The sequence below is a fragment of the Tiliqua scincoides genome, chromosome 6 (assembly GCF_035046505.1).
Source record: "Tiliqua scincoides isolate rTilSci1 chromosome 6, rTilSci1.hap2, whole genome shotgun sequence".
Classification (NCBI taxonomy): Eukaryota; Metazoa; Chordata; class Lepidosauria; order Squamata; family Scincidae; genus Tiliqua; species Tiliqua scincoides.
The window spans coordinates 33,680,421-33,695,424 of NC_089826.1; the positions used below are offsets into that span (position 1 = coordinate 33,680,421).

The 15,004-nt window shown below is 43.7% G+C and overlaps 1 protein-coding gene across 2 annotated transcripts in view; it reads right to left on the reverse strand.

Moving 5' to 3' along the window:
• SCLT1 (sodium channel and clathrin linker 1) overlaps positions 1-15,004 on the reverse strand; it is an 85,457-nt gene that overhangs the window by 7,351 nt on the left and 63,102 nt on the right. For both annotated transcript variants that reach the window (XM_066631601.1, XM_066631600.1), the window contains 2 exons: positions 12,015-12,207; positions 7,197-7,393 (listed from right to left, as the gene is read on the reverse strand). In XM_066631601.1, coding sequence (XP_066487698.1) covers positions 7,197-7,393; positions 12,015-12,207 — 390 coding nt within the window. The remainder of the gene's footprint in view (positions 1-7,196; positions 7,394-12,014; positions 12,208-15,004) is intronic.

Below are 15,004 nucleotides of genomic sequence, written 5' to 3' on the forward strand. Positions count from 1 at the left end.
GGTGGATCACGATCTACCGGTAGATCGCGAGGCAAAATGAGTAGATCGCGGAGCCCTGTCTCTCCAAACTGTTAATATGTCAGTTTCGTCTAGTGACTAGACGAAACTGACATATTTAGCTGACACTAAACTGACACTTTAGCTGCTCTTCAGGCATGCAGCAACAAAACTGACGAAACTGACTAGACTCCAGCAGGGGCTCTATACATTAAAGGGGGTGTCTGCCAGACGCTTCCTTCCCCCCTGGTAGATCTCCCGGCCTTGCTGGGTTTCAAAGTAGCTCTCGAGCCAAAAAAGTGTGAGCACCCCTGCTGTAGGCCATCTTCTCTGTGGTTATCATCTTGTAATAAGTTGGACAGAGCCCATGGACACCTCCAAAATGCTGCACAGTCAAAAGGCAGATCTGAAGTATGTGATGGAAAATTGTTGCAGTACAACCAATCCCAAGATAGTCATCAGGGATAAGGGCTAGCCAAAATGATTTGATTGGTGAGTCCTTCCCAGGAATCAGAAGCATCCTTGGGATCCCCCAAGGTAGAGGCAGCTATCTGGGGAAGGAGCAACATCTACAAAGAATGACTGGCCCTTCTCAGCAAATTTATTTACATGGTGACTGGCTAAAGTCATCTGCATCCTTCAGTTTGACATAGTGGAGGATTATATTGAGGAGGCTATGCCTCTGACTAGGGAGCTTCTGAGAATTTCCTATAGCCTGTGACTCCATTTGAAAAATCAGTTCTGATTGTTGGTGTATATTCCAAATTTTCCCCCAATTAAAATAGCTAAACGAAGCTTTCTAGAAAATTACTGGAGTAAACTCTGCTACAAGTGCATGTGAGTGGGAAACAAAAGGTGAACTGTTAAGTAGTAAAGGAGATGATAAATCTGCCAGCTGCAACAAGTGTTTAATGCGAAATTCTCATGTGACACACATAGCGCATTCCAGCTGTTTTTCTGTTGAGTTATGCTGTAATATGTTTCAGTTATTCTTAGTAATTATATATTTTGTTGACTGCCAGTACCTGCAGCTGTTTTTCATTCTGTTAACATTTTTAATCAATATCTTAAAATAAACAGTTATTACTGCCAACTATTACAAATTCCAGCCAAAAATAATATCCTAGGAATGAAAGGAGGACTTGGACCCCCCCCATGTGATGCAATTAATTTAATAAACTAGATATATCAAATAATATTGATATATACACCATATAAACATTTAAAGAGCTGTTTACATATATGTGCTCTGAGTAAAAGGATTTTAAGAAATGAAAGGCAAAGGGATAAAGGTGCCTTAAGAGCCTGCACCAGGCATAAACAATGAATCAGTATTATTGAGATCCGTGCATGCGCACGTGCGTGTGCGTGTGTGCACGCGTGCGCATTTTTTTGTTAGGGTGCCATCTAGTCCTCATGCAAGGCCTACAACAGTGCTGTCCAGTAAGAAGTCAACTACTTCTCTACGGAGTCACCATCTTTTTGTTTGAAGAGGGCTCCTGTGCCTTTCCAGAATACATGACAGGCAGCTGCAGCAGAATCCAGCATAGATATACAGTGAGGGGGAAGTGGTATCCCTGCTCCTCTGTCATGCAAAGGAGTTTCTCAGTCAGCCTTGGAAAGCAGCTACATTGTCATCATCATCATCATCATCATCAAATTCCCAAAAATAACTTACATGGCAGCAGTGCTTTTTTTGTTAAAAAAAAAAAAAAAAATAAGGTGCAGGAACTCACAACTTGTTAATCTTTTATTTATTTATCCCATGCATGTATACTCAGAAGTAAGTCCCATTATAGCCAATGGGGCTTACTCGCAGGAAAGTGTGGATGGGACTGTCCCAGGAGCAGCTGTGTTGAGGGAAGTCCCATTGCCCAGCAACCATTTCTGACTCATAAAGTGCCGTGATTGGCTCACCCCACCCTGCCTCCCTCAACCCAGAGCCAAATCTCTGGGCTCTGATTGGCTGAGAGAGGAAATGGGCGTGTCCGTGAGAAGCACCGCCCTCCATGGAATTGTGAGTACCTCTTGGGGAGAGCATTGCAGGGCAGATCATGCGCCTCTTCTTTCTCCTTGTAATCCTGCCTGGTCTTGATTGCTGCAGGCAGTAGATTGTAGTCCTATCTAAAAGGTGCCGGAACGCTGTTCCAGTGCGTTCTATTAGAAAAAAAGCCCTGCATGGCAGATTAAAATGAGATGGTTCCCTGTACCAGAGGGGACCGCAATCTAAATAAGATACTGGACACACACACACACACAGGAAGGACGCTGTCTGAGATGAGCAACTCAGTTGCTCTTACCTGTTAAAAATAAAAGAGCCACCATTTTAAAAGGCATGTCTTTGTCATTCTTTCTAAGGGAACAGTGAGAGAGGCTATAATTGTTTCATCACTCTTTTTTTTCTCTAATAATATCACTGTACGTTTGACATTGCTGCTATTAAATCAAATAATGCTAACTAGGTACACTGGTGTAAGTTCTAACCTGGTGACAGTCATCTTGGCTAGACTATGGCATTACCTTATTAAACACATGTACTAGCATAAGAAAAAAACTAAGAGTTGAAGGAAGGACAGACAGTGGATTTAGAAAGAAAGCTACTGCGACATCAAATCATGCAGCAATAAGATCTGGAGCCACATTCTCCATCAAATAGCTTACAACAAAATCATCAGCTTTACTGCACTGAATGAAGCCAAATCTGGACTTAGCTGGGTCTTATGTAGCAGTTTGTCTCACTCATCTGTCATGGTGCAGAGAATCTGTACTTTCTTTGTTCCCATAACAGAAATGAATGCAACCTCATTTCTCTTAAGTTAGGGAAGCTTTGGTTTCCCAATCAGCTTTCTAAGTCTTTCCCAGACATATGCAGGAGCACTAGAGAGAACTGCACAATTGTGAAGTCTTATGTCAGATGTCATTTGCCTTGACACAGGACCAAACAGGTTCCATGGCAGCACAGCTAGTTAATTCATGGAGCTCTGTAACCATATAGTGTATAATAAAAAAGTAATATTAAGAATTACATACTGCAAACCAGATGAAAGTTACACTCATCTGAGTATGTGACATGTTTGGAACCAGGAATTGCCAGAAGGAAGGAGTGAAAAGGGTATTCAAGCTTGTGTCACTTAACAACCATCCATTTAATAATGGACTGCATATATGATGGTGGTCAAAGCACAACAAAGAGTCTCTTAGTGAGGTAGTCAGTCCTCCTGTAGTCTGAAAAGCAGTGTCTGTTTACACAACAAAGGGCGCAATCTGAGTCCCTTGTGCCAGCCCAGAGGGTCACAAATGTGCCTTACGTCACATTTGCACCTAATTGAGAGTCAGCTGAGACTCGGCAGGGATGTGTGCCAGCCTGTGGAGGCTGAATCCAGTATCCATTCCGACTCTGGCAGGGAGGGTTGTGTCGGCCAAGCTTGGCTGACGCAAGGGTCTGGAGTGGGTGGGGAGAAGGTGGGAGGGAGGCATTCCAGGGCGGGGGAGGGCGGTCCCAGGGGCAAGGTTGGGAGCAGAAGGCAGGGCTGGGACCCAGCTGCTATGCCGAATCCCAACCCTGTTCCTCGAGCAGTGCACCATGGCTGCAAGCCGCTCCGCTCTCCTCGGACTTATGCCACCTCCTAAGGTGGCACAAGTCTGAAAAGGCCCATTAGGGCTGTAGTAGCTTACCCAGGGGTAAGGGGAAGAGTTTCCCCTTGCCTTCAGGCAAGCCACTTTGGGCCTCTATCTTGCGCTGAATACAGCGCAGGCTTCCTGGCCTGCCTGTTCCAATGCAAGATAGGATTGCTCTGAAAGAGGCTCTTAATGCAAAGAAGAGGCAATCTATCTCCAGTAGCCTGTGCAGCCAGCTAGTGTCTGGCAGGCAGTGTCTGTTTACACAACTAAGGCACTAGATTGGGCTGAATGTTCGCTTAACAACCTAATTGCACAACAACGGGAATCAGAGAATGTATCCCCATCATTAAGTGATGCACACCTGTATAACAAGGCAGGTAAGGACACCCTTAGTTCTATCGGTACACAATAACAGAGAGCTATTTCACAGTTAAATAATCCTTTAAACCAGTCTCTCTAAAATGCAGCTACCAGGCTGTACCTATAACAGGGATGAACAGGGAGCAAAAAGTCCCATACAGTTGTCAGGAATGACATCTGCTATCCTGGAGAATGTGGGAGTTGCAATGGGGGGATAATTATACTGTACTCTTGAATACAGAAGTGGCAAACCTGTATGATATACTGTATTGACATCATCCACTATACAGGAAAAGTATGGCATTCATAGATGTCTATGAATATCTGTAAACACAGGAAGTAAAATCAAGTAAATCTGTATCTTACTTAGACTATGATAACTGCTCTAGTGACAAAGCTCTCCTCCTGAAATGTGTTAAGATTTACAGTTTTTAATAAGAAAAGAACAGAACTGCTCACTTTTGGTCATGAATGAAACGGTGCCTAAAATTCCTATCATACTAGTAAATAGGATATTAAATCTCTACAAGATATTTTCAGCTGTCACATTCAGTTGAGGGACGGACCCTCAGAAGAAAATTTGCTATAATGTGTCATGTTTGTCCGTGACGATTCAAAGATCACAATAGAGATGAGAATAAACATGACAGTCAGTTCATCAGATGTCCTACTGTTTTGTTCCTATTGATGATAGTTGCTCAAAAAAACATGTCAAGTACTGTTGCATAGTTGCATATTTCCCAGCGTATCATAATGCTGCAGTTTCCATTGAAAAAATTGGAAGGAGCCATTGTAACTCAATGAAGTACACTACAGGGTGTGTCCTAAGGAGTTCTAACTATTAACAACAATATATATGATAAACATGAAAACCGGGATAAAAATCTGTCTTTTTGTCTGAGGGGAGAAGGGATGCATTCCTCACAATGCTGCTTCTGCAGTAGTTAAAAAGAAACAGAAGGAAAAGGAGTTCTTTCAATGCTTGAGGCACATGATTGTGTTTTCCCACTTGAGAGCAGAGGCAGGACACTGAACTATGCCTGGAAGCTTCCAAGTAGGCGCTCTGCCTTTGCAGAACTCTACAATTGGATGTGTGACTGCACAAAGAAGAAGCTTGAACGATCGCATCCATGTGTATGTTGTGCAAGTGCAAACCAAGCAGGATTTCATTTGGAAATCCATGCACAAAAATCTTGTGCCATCACTTCTGTATGCAATATCCCTGTTACAGAAGTGGAATAACAGCTTAGGATACAACCGTAAGTATCAAGATTGCCATACGAGGTAGACTGAAGAAGTTGAGTTACTCTATATTTTATGTTTCTACTAGTTTCTTTAGCTCATGTCAGTGTAACCCAATTATAACAATCAAAGGCTCATCTGACAAAGCATGTCAACTAGAAAATATATATTTAGCACAAATTTCAGCTGTAATGCCTGCCAATAACAACTCTCTTTTCCAGTCAGGCTCTTATAACAGATAAAATTATTAAAGCAGATGTAAAAAAGGAAGAAAGTGAAAGTTATTTCAAGAAATAAAGACTCAGTTACAAGTAACTTTAATATCTGACCATTCCACTCACTTTTAAATATATTCAGAGCTCTAGTTATTGCCCTGCAACAGCTTGGAACATGAAGATACATCATGGAAATTTGAGTGTAACGGATATTTCAGTGGCATATGTAAGCTGGAACAAAAACCATTAGGCTTGTTCCATCTTTCACAAAGCTGTTTACATTGTCTATGAAGCTGTTACAGTATGGACAATTTCATTTGCATGAGTAACTAAGACAAGGAAAAAAAATGAAAGGAACTATCAGTAAATGGAGCACATTAGAGAAAAGCGTTCAAAAGGCACTCAGCCTCAACTGTTTGCTATCACTTTGAAGCAAAACAGACCATCCAAAAGTGTGACGTTTCTAATATTGAAAGAATTCCCTATAAGTACACACATTTGTACCTTAAAATATGTTTTTCAACCACAGCTCTATGAGGTTCTAGGGCTTTACCGAATAGTGATGGCATACAGATAATAAAATGGTAAGAATAACTCACTTCGTTGTCCAGAATAGCAAACTCCTGACTTTGCCCCTCCCTTGTGTGTGTGTGTTGTGGTGGTGGGAAGACAATGAGACATGCTGCTAGTGCCCAATCACTAAAACCCTGGATTTCTCCACTGTTTTCTCCACAGTGGATTTCTCTACTGTTTCCTTCCATCTGGGGTGGGGGACAGTGACCAAGGTTCAAAGGAATGTGAAAACAGGCAATTCCTTATGAGGAAAGGCTACAGCGTTTGGGCCTCTTCAGCCTGGAAAAGAGGTGCCTGAGGGGGGACATGATTGAGACATACGAAATCATGCAGGGGATGGACAGAGTGGATAGAGAGATGCTCTTTTCCCTCTCACATAACATCAGAACCAGGGGACATCCACGAAAGTTGGGTGTTAGGAGAGTTAGGAAAGACAAAAGAAAATATTTCTTTACCCAGCATGTAATTTGTCTGTGGAACTTTCTACCATAGGAAGTAGTGACAGCATCTTGCCTAGATGCCTTTAAGAGGGGATTGAACAAATTTCTGGAGAAAATGTTCATCATGGGTTCCAAGCCCTGGCAGGTATGTGCAAGCTCTTGGTTTTAGAGGTAGGCTGCCTCTGATTGTCAGATGCAGGGGCGGGGACCAGGACAAAGGTTGTGTTTGTTGTCTTGTGTGTTCCCTGAAGCATTTGGTGGGCCACTGTGAGATATAGGAAGCTGAACTAGATGGGCCTTTGGCCTGATCCAGCGGGGCCTGATCTTCTAAATTGGTGAGTTTATCTATTTTTTTCATCAGTAAGACCAGGGGTCTCCAAACCCTGGCCCAGGGACCAGATGCAGCCCGCAGCGAGCCTCTATCTGGCCCGCGGCCAGCCTCTTGTCCCCTGAAAGCCTCTGGCCCACTTGACTGAACACGACCAGAGCTGTGCTCTGATTGCATGTGGAGGGTGTTCTGAGGGCCGGAGAGGCTGAGTGAATGAGCCCACTCATTCATTTATTCATTCATCTAAGTTCCATCTCTAATTTGTTTATTTAAATTTTATATTTAAATTTTTTTCCGTCCCTCAGCACTACGCCAGATATTTCATGTGGCCCTCTGGCCAAAAGGTTCGGAGATCCCAGAATTAGACCTACACAGTTGATTATAATTGTTAAAATGTCAAAGAGAAGTTACCTCACTTACTTTAAATTATTTATTCTGGCTTCAGTATTTTCTGTAAGTTTCTTTGTTTCCTCCTTCCACCGATTTGTTGCTTTCTGCTGAGCTATCAACAGGCGTCTCAGCTCAGCAGTGGAGTTTCGATTAACATCTTCCATCTCTTTCAGCTGAACTTCAAAACCATGTTCTTTTATTAAATGTTCATTCTCCATTGTGCTTATCTGGAGTAAAATTAAAAAACCCACATCAGTACAGAGACAGCTTTTGTCTTTTGACCAAAGAGTTGCAGGTTGTCAGCATGTGTACAAAAACACTCAGGCTATATCCAGCTATAAAGGATTACTGAACCTCTAATTGTGGATACAAAATACAAGCTGATAGAATACCTTTGTGTCACTTTTGCACTTTCTTCTCATGCTGAGCACAGTTTACAAATCAGTCAAGTAAAAAATGCTTTGATTTGAATAATTGCAATTCCATGGAAGAAACATGCAGCGGTGCCACATTTGATCACCTGCAGTGAGTACTAATTGTTTCTAGGTGAGCAGCTGATCTTTCATCCTTTACTGTAGAGTCTCAAGCATTTAATGAGGAAACTAGTAAACATTCTGTTTTAGCTCTGTACGTATCAGTGCTAAAGACTAACAGCCCAGATCTAACTCCCCATAGAGCAATGCAGCAGTGCCAACAAGATGCCAGCTGTATCCTGTGGGGAAGTTTTGGCATTTGGAGTCCTCCTTCAGGTAAGCCCCTGCCATCTATTCAGACCTGCAGCAGCTTAATAGCTGGCATGTGGACCTGAGCCGGGGGGGAATTGAGGCCAGGAAGAGGTCAACGATTTGGTGGATACCACTGTTGCCCAAACTCACCCCCTTTCTGGTCCCAATCCACCCTCCTTTCTGCCCTGGTTGCTGCCTCGTTATGCTCATTCCCTTCGCACACTTACCTGTGCTGGTGGGAGCCTGTTGTCCACTGGCATGTGGATCCAGTCAGTCACTGAATGCTACAGTGACCAGGTTGTGCACTTGGCACATCAACTTTTGCAACAGCCAGAAAGCGCTTAACACCATCAGAACACTTGTCCTGGAGGCACTACACACCCATCAGACTGGGCCATAAGCCATATTCCACCTCCACATCTCCTCCTTCTAGGACAGGGGTGTCCAAAGTTTTTGGCAGGAGGGCTCTGACACTGTGTCGGGGGCCGGGCAAAAAAAGAACTAATTTATATTTAAAATTTGAATAAATTTACATAAGTTTACATAAATGAATATATTAAAGATGGAACTTATATGAATTAATGAAGGTCTTGCAGTAGCTCAAGGCCTATAAAATGCCTTGCACAAAGCAAGGCTGGCCTTTCCTTTGCTGCTGCTACTGCATCACATATGTGAAACAAGAAGCAGTGGAGGGAACCCTCATCCACAGCTCACGTGAGAAGTCAAACAGTTGCCCTCACACTGAGAGCAGTTGTGTCGGGCCAGTGTGGGCTCCAAAAAATCTCTGGAGGGCCAGAGGCTCATTGGAGACTGGGGGCTCCCTGAGGGCCGCATTGAGAGGCCTCAAGGGCCGCAAGTGGCCCCAGGGCCGGGGTTTGGGCACCCCTGTTCTAGGAGCTAATTATTTCAGTCATGTACATTCTTCAAGTACAAAGTTATGTCAAGTTGAATTGGTTAAAAAAAAAAGACTGTGATCTGGTGAAGAGGATGAGTTTATGGAATCACTTTGGCAGTACATAGCTACCATGCCCTCCTAACTTTTCCGAGTGGTAAAGACCAGAAGTGATTGTGAGGAGCTCCAGAAGGATCTCTCCAGACTGGCAGAATGGGCAGCAAAATGGCAGATGCGCTTCAATGTCAGTAAGTGTAAAGTCATGCACATTGGGGCAAAAAATCAAAACTTTAGATATAGGCTGATGGGCTCTGAGCTGTCTGTGACAGATCAGGAGAGAGATCTTGGGGTGGTGGTGGACAGGTCGATGAAAGTGTCGACCCAATGTGCGGCGGCAGTGAAGAAGGCCAATTCTATGCTTGGGATCATTAGGAAGGGTATTGAGAACAAAACAGCTAGTATTATAATGCCGTTGTACAAATCGATGGTAAGGTCACACCTGGAGTATTGTGTCCAGTTCTGGTCGCCGCATCTCAAAAAAGACATAGTGGAAATGGAAAAGGTGCAAAAGAGAGCGACTAAGATGATTACGGGGCTGGGGCACCTTCCTTATGAGGAAAGGCTACGGCGTTTGGGCCTCTTCAGCCTAGAAAAGAGACGCTTGAGGAGGGACATGACTGAGACATACAAAATTATGCAGGGGATGGACAGAGTGGATAGGGAGATGCTCTTTACACTCTCACATAATACCAGAACCAGGGGACATCCACTAAAATTGAGTGTTGGGAGAGTTAGGACAGACAAAAGAAAATATTTCTTTACTCAGCGCGTGGTCAGTCTGTGGAACTCCTTGCCACAGGATGTGGTGTTGGCGTCTAGCCTAGACGCCTTTAAAAGGGGATTGGACGAGTTTCTGGAGGAAAAATCCATTATGGGGTACAAGCCATGATGTGTATGCGCAACCTCCTGATTTTAGGAATGGGTTAAGTCAGAATGCCAGATGTAGGGGAGGGCACCAGGATGAGGTCTCTTGTTATCTGGTGTGCTCCCTGGGGCATTTGGTGGGCCGCTGTGAGATACAGGAAGCTGGACTAGATGGGCCTATGGCCTGATCCAGTGGGGCTGTTCTTATGTTCTTAACTGTTGTTTCCTAACATGGGAATTTCAGTTGAACAATCAGTTGTGCATATATTTCTGGGCTGATTTGCATGTAAGAAGAATGTGCTTCAGCCACGGTGCCAGAAGACTGGAGGATAGCAAATGTCACGCTTATCTTTAAAAAGGGAAAGAGGGGGGACCCGGGAAACTATAGGCCAGTCAGCCTAACATCTATACTGGGTAAGATGGTGGAATGCCTCATCAAAGATAGGATCTCAAAACACATAGATGAACAGGCCTTGCTGAGGGAGAATCAGCATGGCTTCTGTAAGGGTAAGTCTTGCCTCACGAACCTTATAGAATTCTTTGAAAAGGTCAACAGGCATGTGGATGCGGGAGAACCCGTGGATATTATATATCTGGACTTTCAGAAGGCGTTCAACACGGTCCCTCACCAAAGGCTACTGAAAAAACTCCACAGTCAGGGAATTAGAGGACAGGTCCTCTCATGGATTGAGAACTGGTTGAAGGCCAGGAAACAGAGAGTGGGTGTCAATGGGCAATACTCACAATGGAGAGAAGTGAAAAGCGGTGTGCCTCAAGGATCTGTCCTGGGACCGGTGCTTTTCAACCTCTTCATAAATGACCTGGAGACAGGGTTGAGCAGTGAGGTTGCAAAGTTTGCAGACGATACCAAACATTTCCGATTGGTGAAGATCAGAAGTGACTGTGAGGAGCTCCAGAAGGATCTCTCCAGACTGGCAGAATGGGCAGCAAAATGGCAGATGCGCTTCAATGTCAGTAAGTGTAAAGTCATGCACATTGGGGCAAAAAATCAAAACTTTAGATATAGGCTGATGGGTTCTGAGCTGTCTGTGACAGATCAGGAGAGAGATCTTGGGGTGGTGGTGGACAGGTCGATGAAAGTGTCGACCCAATGCGCGGCGGCAGTGAAGAAGGCCAATTCTATGCTTGGGATCATTAGGAAGCGTATTAAGAACAAAACGGCTAATATTATAATGCCGTTGTACAAATCTATGGTAAGGCCACACCTGGAGTACTGTGTCCAGTTCTGGTCGCTGCATCTCAAAAAAGACATAGTGGAAATGGAAAAGGTGCAAAAGAGAGCGACTAAGATGATTGCGGGGCTGGGGCACCTTCCTTATGAGGAAAGGCTACAGCGTTTGGGCCTCTTCAGCCTAGAAAAGAGACGCCTGAGGGGGGACATGATTGAGACATACAAAATTATGCAGGGGATGGACAGAGTGGATAGGGAGATGCTCTTTACACTCTCACATAACACCAGAAGCAGGGGACATCCACTAAAACTGAGTGTTGGGAGAGTTAGAACAGACAAAAGAAAATATTTCTTTACTCAGCGTGTGGTTGGTCTGTGGAACTCCTTGCCACAGGATGTGGTGATGTCATCTAGCCTGGACGCCTTTAAAAGGGGATTGGACAAGTTTCTGGAGGAAAAATCCATTATGGGGTACAAGCCATGATGTGTATGCGCAACCTCCTGGTTTTAGAAATGGATTATGTCAGAATGCGAGATGCAAGGGAGGGCACCAGGACGAGTTCTCTTGTTATCTGGTGTGCTCCCTGGGGCATTTGGTGGGCCGCTGTGAGATACAGGAAGCTGGACTAGATGGGCCTATGGCCTGATCCAGTGGGGCTGTTCTTATGTTCTAGCTACTTCCAACAGGCAATTTAAAAAGCAATTTAAGGGTATTTTGAAAAATATTCAAAGAAGAAAACGAGAGAATTGTTTAAGGCAGCCATTTTCAACCTTTTTCATCTCATGGCACACAGACAAGGCACTGAAATTGTCAAGGCACACCATCAGGTTTTTGACAATTGACTAGGCACACCATATGTTGCCACTGGGGGCTCACAACCCCATTCGCTGTACTAATAAATGATCTTCCCCCCAATTCCTGTGGCACACCTGTGGACCACTCATGGCACACCAATGGGTCATGGCACAATGGTTGAAAATGGCTGTTTTAAGGAAAATAAATTATGGTAGCTTAAGTTGTGAGGAGAAAGTAGATGCTCTGTAAACAGATTCCTCCTTCCATTTACCTGCACAAATGCTCAGTGAAATCTGAAATATTATGGAAACAGCAGTACCTTCAATTTTGCAGTTTGCTGTGCCTCCATTGCTAGTTTTCTCAAGGCCTCCATTTCTTTTTGTAACTGTTCATTTTCTTGCTGGAGCTTTAACTGTTCTTCACAGAGAGAGCCACAGTTCTGTCTTTCAGAATCCAGAGTACTTTGCAACTTATGGACCATTTCTTGGCAATGGCTGATCTCTTCTTCATGGCTTATAACAGGAAAAGACACAAACCCACAAGCAACAACTGGTCAATACATCCTTGAAGCTGAATTTTATTCACATTTGTTCTGAGCAATTTTCCCTACTTGTGTGAACTATGATAGCCACCGTGTAGATCTTTTGGTGGGAAATAAAAATTTTAAAATAAATACATGAGATCCATAGTTCATAATATTTACAGTGCTAACTTATATGATTATGGTGTTTTAAACACAAATATTCTCCACTTGGTAGTTTTCTTCTCAGTGAATGGATAATATGTATGGGACTGCAGCCTTAAGAGTGGATATTCAACTTCATGTTGACTTTTAATCAAATACTAATTGTACTAAACTTGTACTACTTTTAGGAAAAGGATGTCTGAGAACCAAAAGCTTCAAGTATGTATAGTTGAATGCTATTACAGTAAATGATAACATGTTGGGTGTGTGCGTTTTATACTGTAGTACAGCAAGTATAGATTTTTCAAATGGAAACTTGTGGCCCAATCCTACCTAACTTCCCACATGGTAATGCAGTAGTGGTGGTGCAGCCTTCGCTATATCCCACGGTGGAGTTTTGGCTGCTGGAGTTCTCCTTGGGGTAAGGGGAAATTTCTCCCTTGCCCCAGGATAAGCCTTAGCAGCCATTATTGGGTCAACCCACATCTGTGCCAACTCTATAGCTGGCACAAGTTTGAGTTGATCTATTCAGGCAGATCAGGTCTGCGAAGGGGGTTTAGATCTGGCATGTGCTGCTGCCGATGAACCCGCTCCTCTCCTGGCCCTAGTTGCCCACACCCCTCCACCTCCTCCCTATTCCGCCCTCCCCTACCCGCCTCATTCCATCTACTGTGCTAGGTTTACCTGCGCTAGCAGGCCTTCTGAGGTCAACTGGAGCACACGGGAAGGCACTGCCCTTCCCACTGGAAGCTTGCACTGGTATCCAGATTTTATGGTTGCTTTTCAGCGCATTCCGCTGGCATGGCAGCCTGATAGGATCAGGCTGTTAGTATTCAAACAAGAACTAAAATTGTGCAGGATGAGAAACTTATTTTTGCTTTTGCAGCAAAACTTCTCCCAGCTCTAGCCAAGGGAGATGAATACATTACAAAAAGACCCAAAAATCTACAGAACCCAACACGAGTTGTTACCAAGTTATAATTAAAAGAAGAACCTTCTGTTTTGTATAGTTACAGTGCTGTAGGGCTCCTCACAGAGTAAGACTTGCATTGAAATGGCTGTAAGAATGTTACACTTCTATTTCAGCTGCAACAGAAAGAATACTTTGGTCTTTGTAACTCTTTGCTTCTTAGCTGATCTCAAACATGGTGATGTCAACAGTAATAAGAAGTATGCTTGAAATGCACCTGTATCTTGTGATCATCCCATCGTTGCATCTACACTGTCAGTAATAGAGTGGATTTGTAAGGCTGCTTTTCCATTGTACCGTGGATCTATCATAAACCTTATAGTGATGGCATAACTTCAGTAGATATAAGAACATAAGAACAGCCCCACTGGATCAGGCCATAGGCCCATCTAGTCCAGCTTCCTGTATCTCACAGCGGCCCACCAAATGCCCCAGGGAGCACACCAGATAACAAGAGACCTCATCCTGGTGCCCTCCCCTACATCTGGCATTCTGACTTAACCCATTTCTAAAATCAGGAGGTTGCGCATACACATCATGGCTTGTACCCCATAATGGATTTTTCCTCCAGAAACTCGTCCAATCCCCTTTTAAAGGCATCTAGGCTAGACGCCAACACCACATCCTGTGGCAAGGAGTTCCACAGACCAACCACATGCTGAGTAAAGAAATATTTTCTTTTGTCTGTCCTAACCCGCCCAACACTCAATTTTAGTGGATGTCCTCTGGTTCTGGTATTATGTGAGAGTGTAAAGAGCATCTCCCTATCAACTCTGTCCATCCCCTGCATAATTTTGTATGTCTCAATCATGTCCCCCCTCAGACGTCTCTTTTCTAGGCTGAAGAGGCCCAAACGCCGTAGCCTTTCCTCATAAGGAAGGTGCCCCAGCCCCGTAATCATCTTAGTCACTCTCTTTTGCACCTTTTCCATTTCCACTATGTCTTTATCAAACTTATTACCAAGGATAAATTTCAGTAGAGAACCACTGCAGATCATCTGTTGTTACTTGTATGCTTTTTAAACATATGTAACATAAGCACATAGTGGGGAAACAATTATTGTTCAGGGATCCTGTGTAGCAGCCAATAGCACAGCTACGTAGTTCAGCAGAAAAGGAGAAGGGAGGCAAGGATGAAAGGTGCAACAAAAAGAATTTATTGGGATAACCTAACATAATTTTAAAAAGGGGGAATTAAAAATGGTGCCTAGGTGAACTTGCTCATTCAGTCACTCAGTAGTCATTCAGTATCTAGGCAGAGGAGACACTACTGTATATCTGACCATTCACTTACAACTAGACTATCTGTAGGCAGTGGTTAGGAAGAAAAAGAGAGAGACAAGGAGGAGAAGGAAGTCCTTAGAAAGATAAAGTGATTGTGAAGCGTAAGGGGAAAAGAAGGAGGAGAAGGGATGTATAGAGTTGAAAAATGGAATAATTCACTTAATCACTGAAAGAAAAAGTCACATACTTTAAGTGTTTTGTCCGTTTGACAGCACATAAGACAGAATGAATGGCAGAGGAAAGTTTGTGGTTAGCGACGAGGTTAAGCCAATGAACCTCGCCACTGGTTTAATTTCTGTTGATATGAATGTTGATGCATTGCAGGGGCATGGCACAAGACAGCCCAAACCAAGTGAACCTACTGAGTAAAG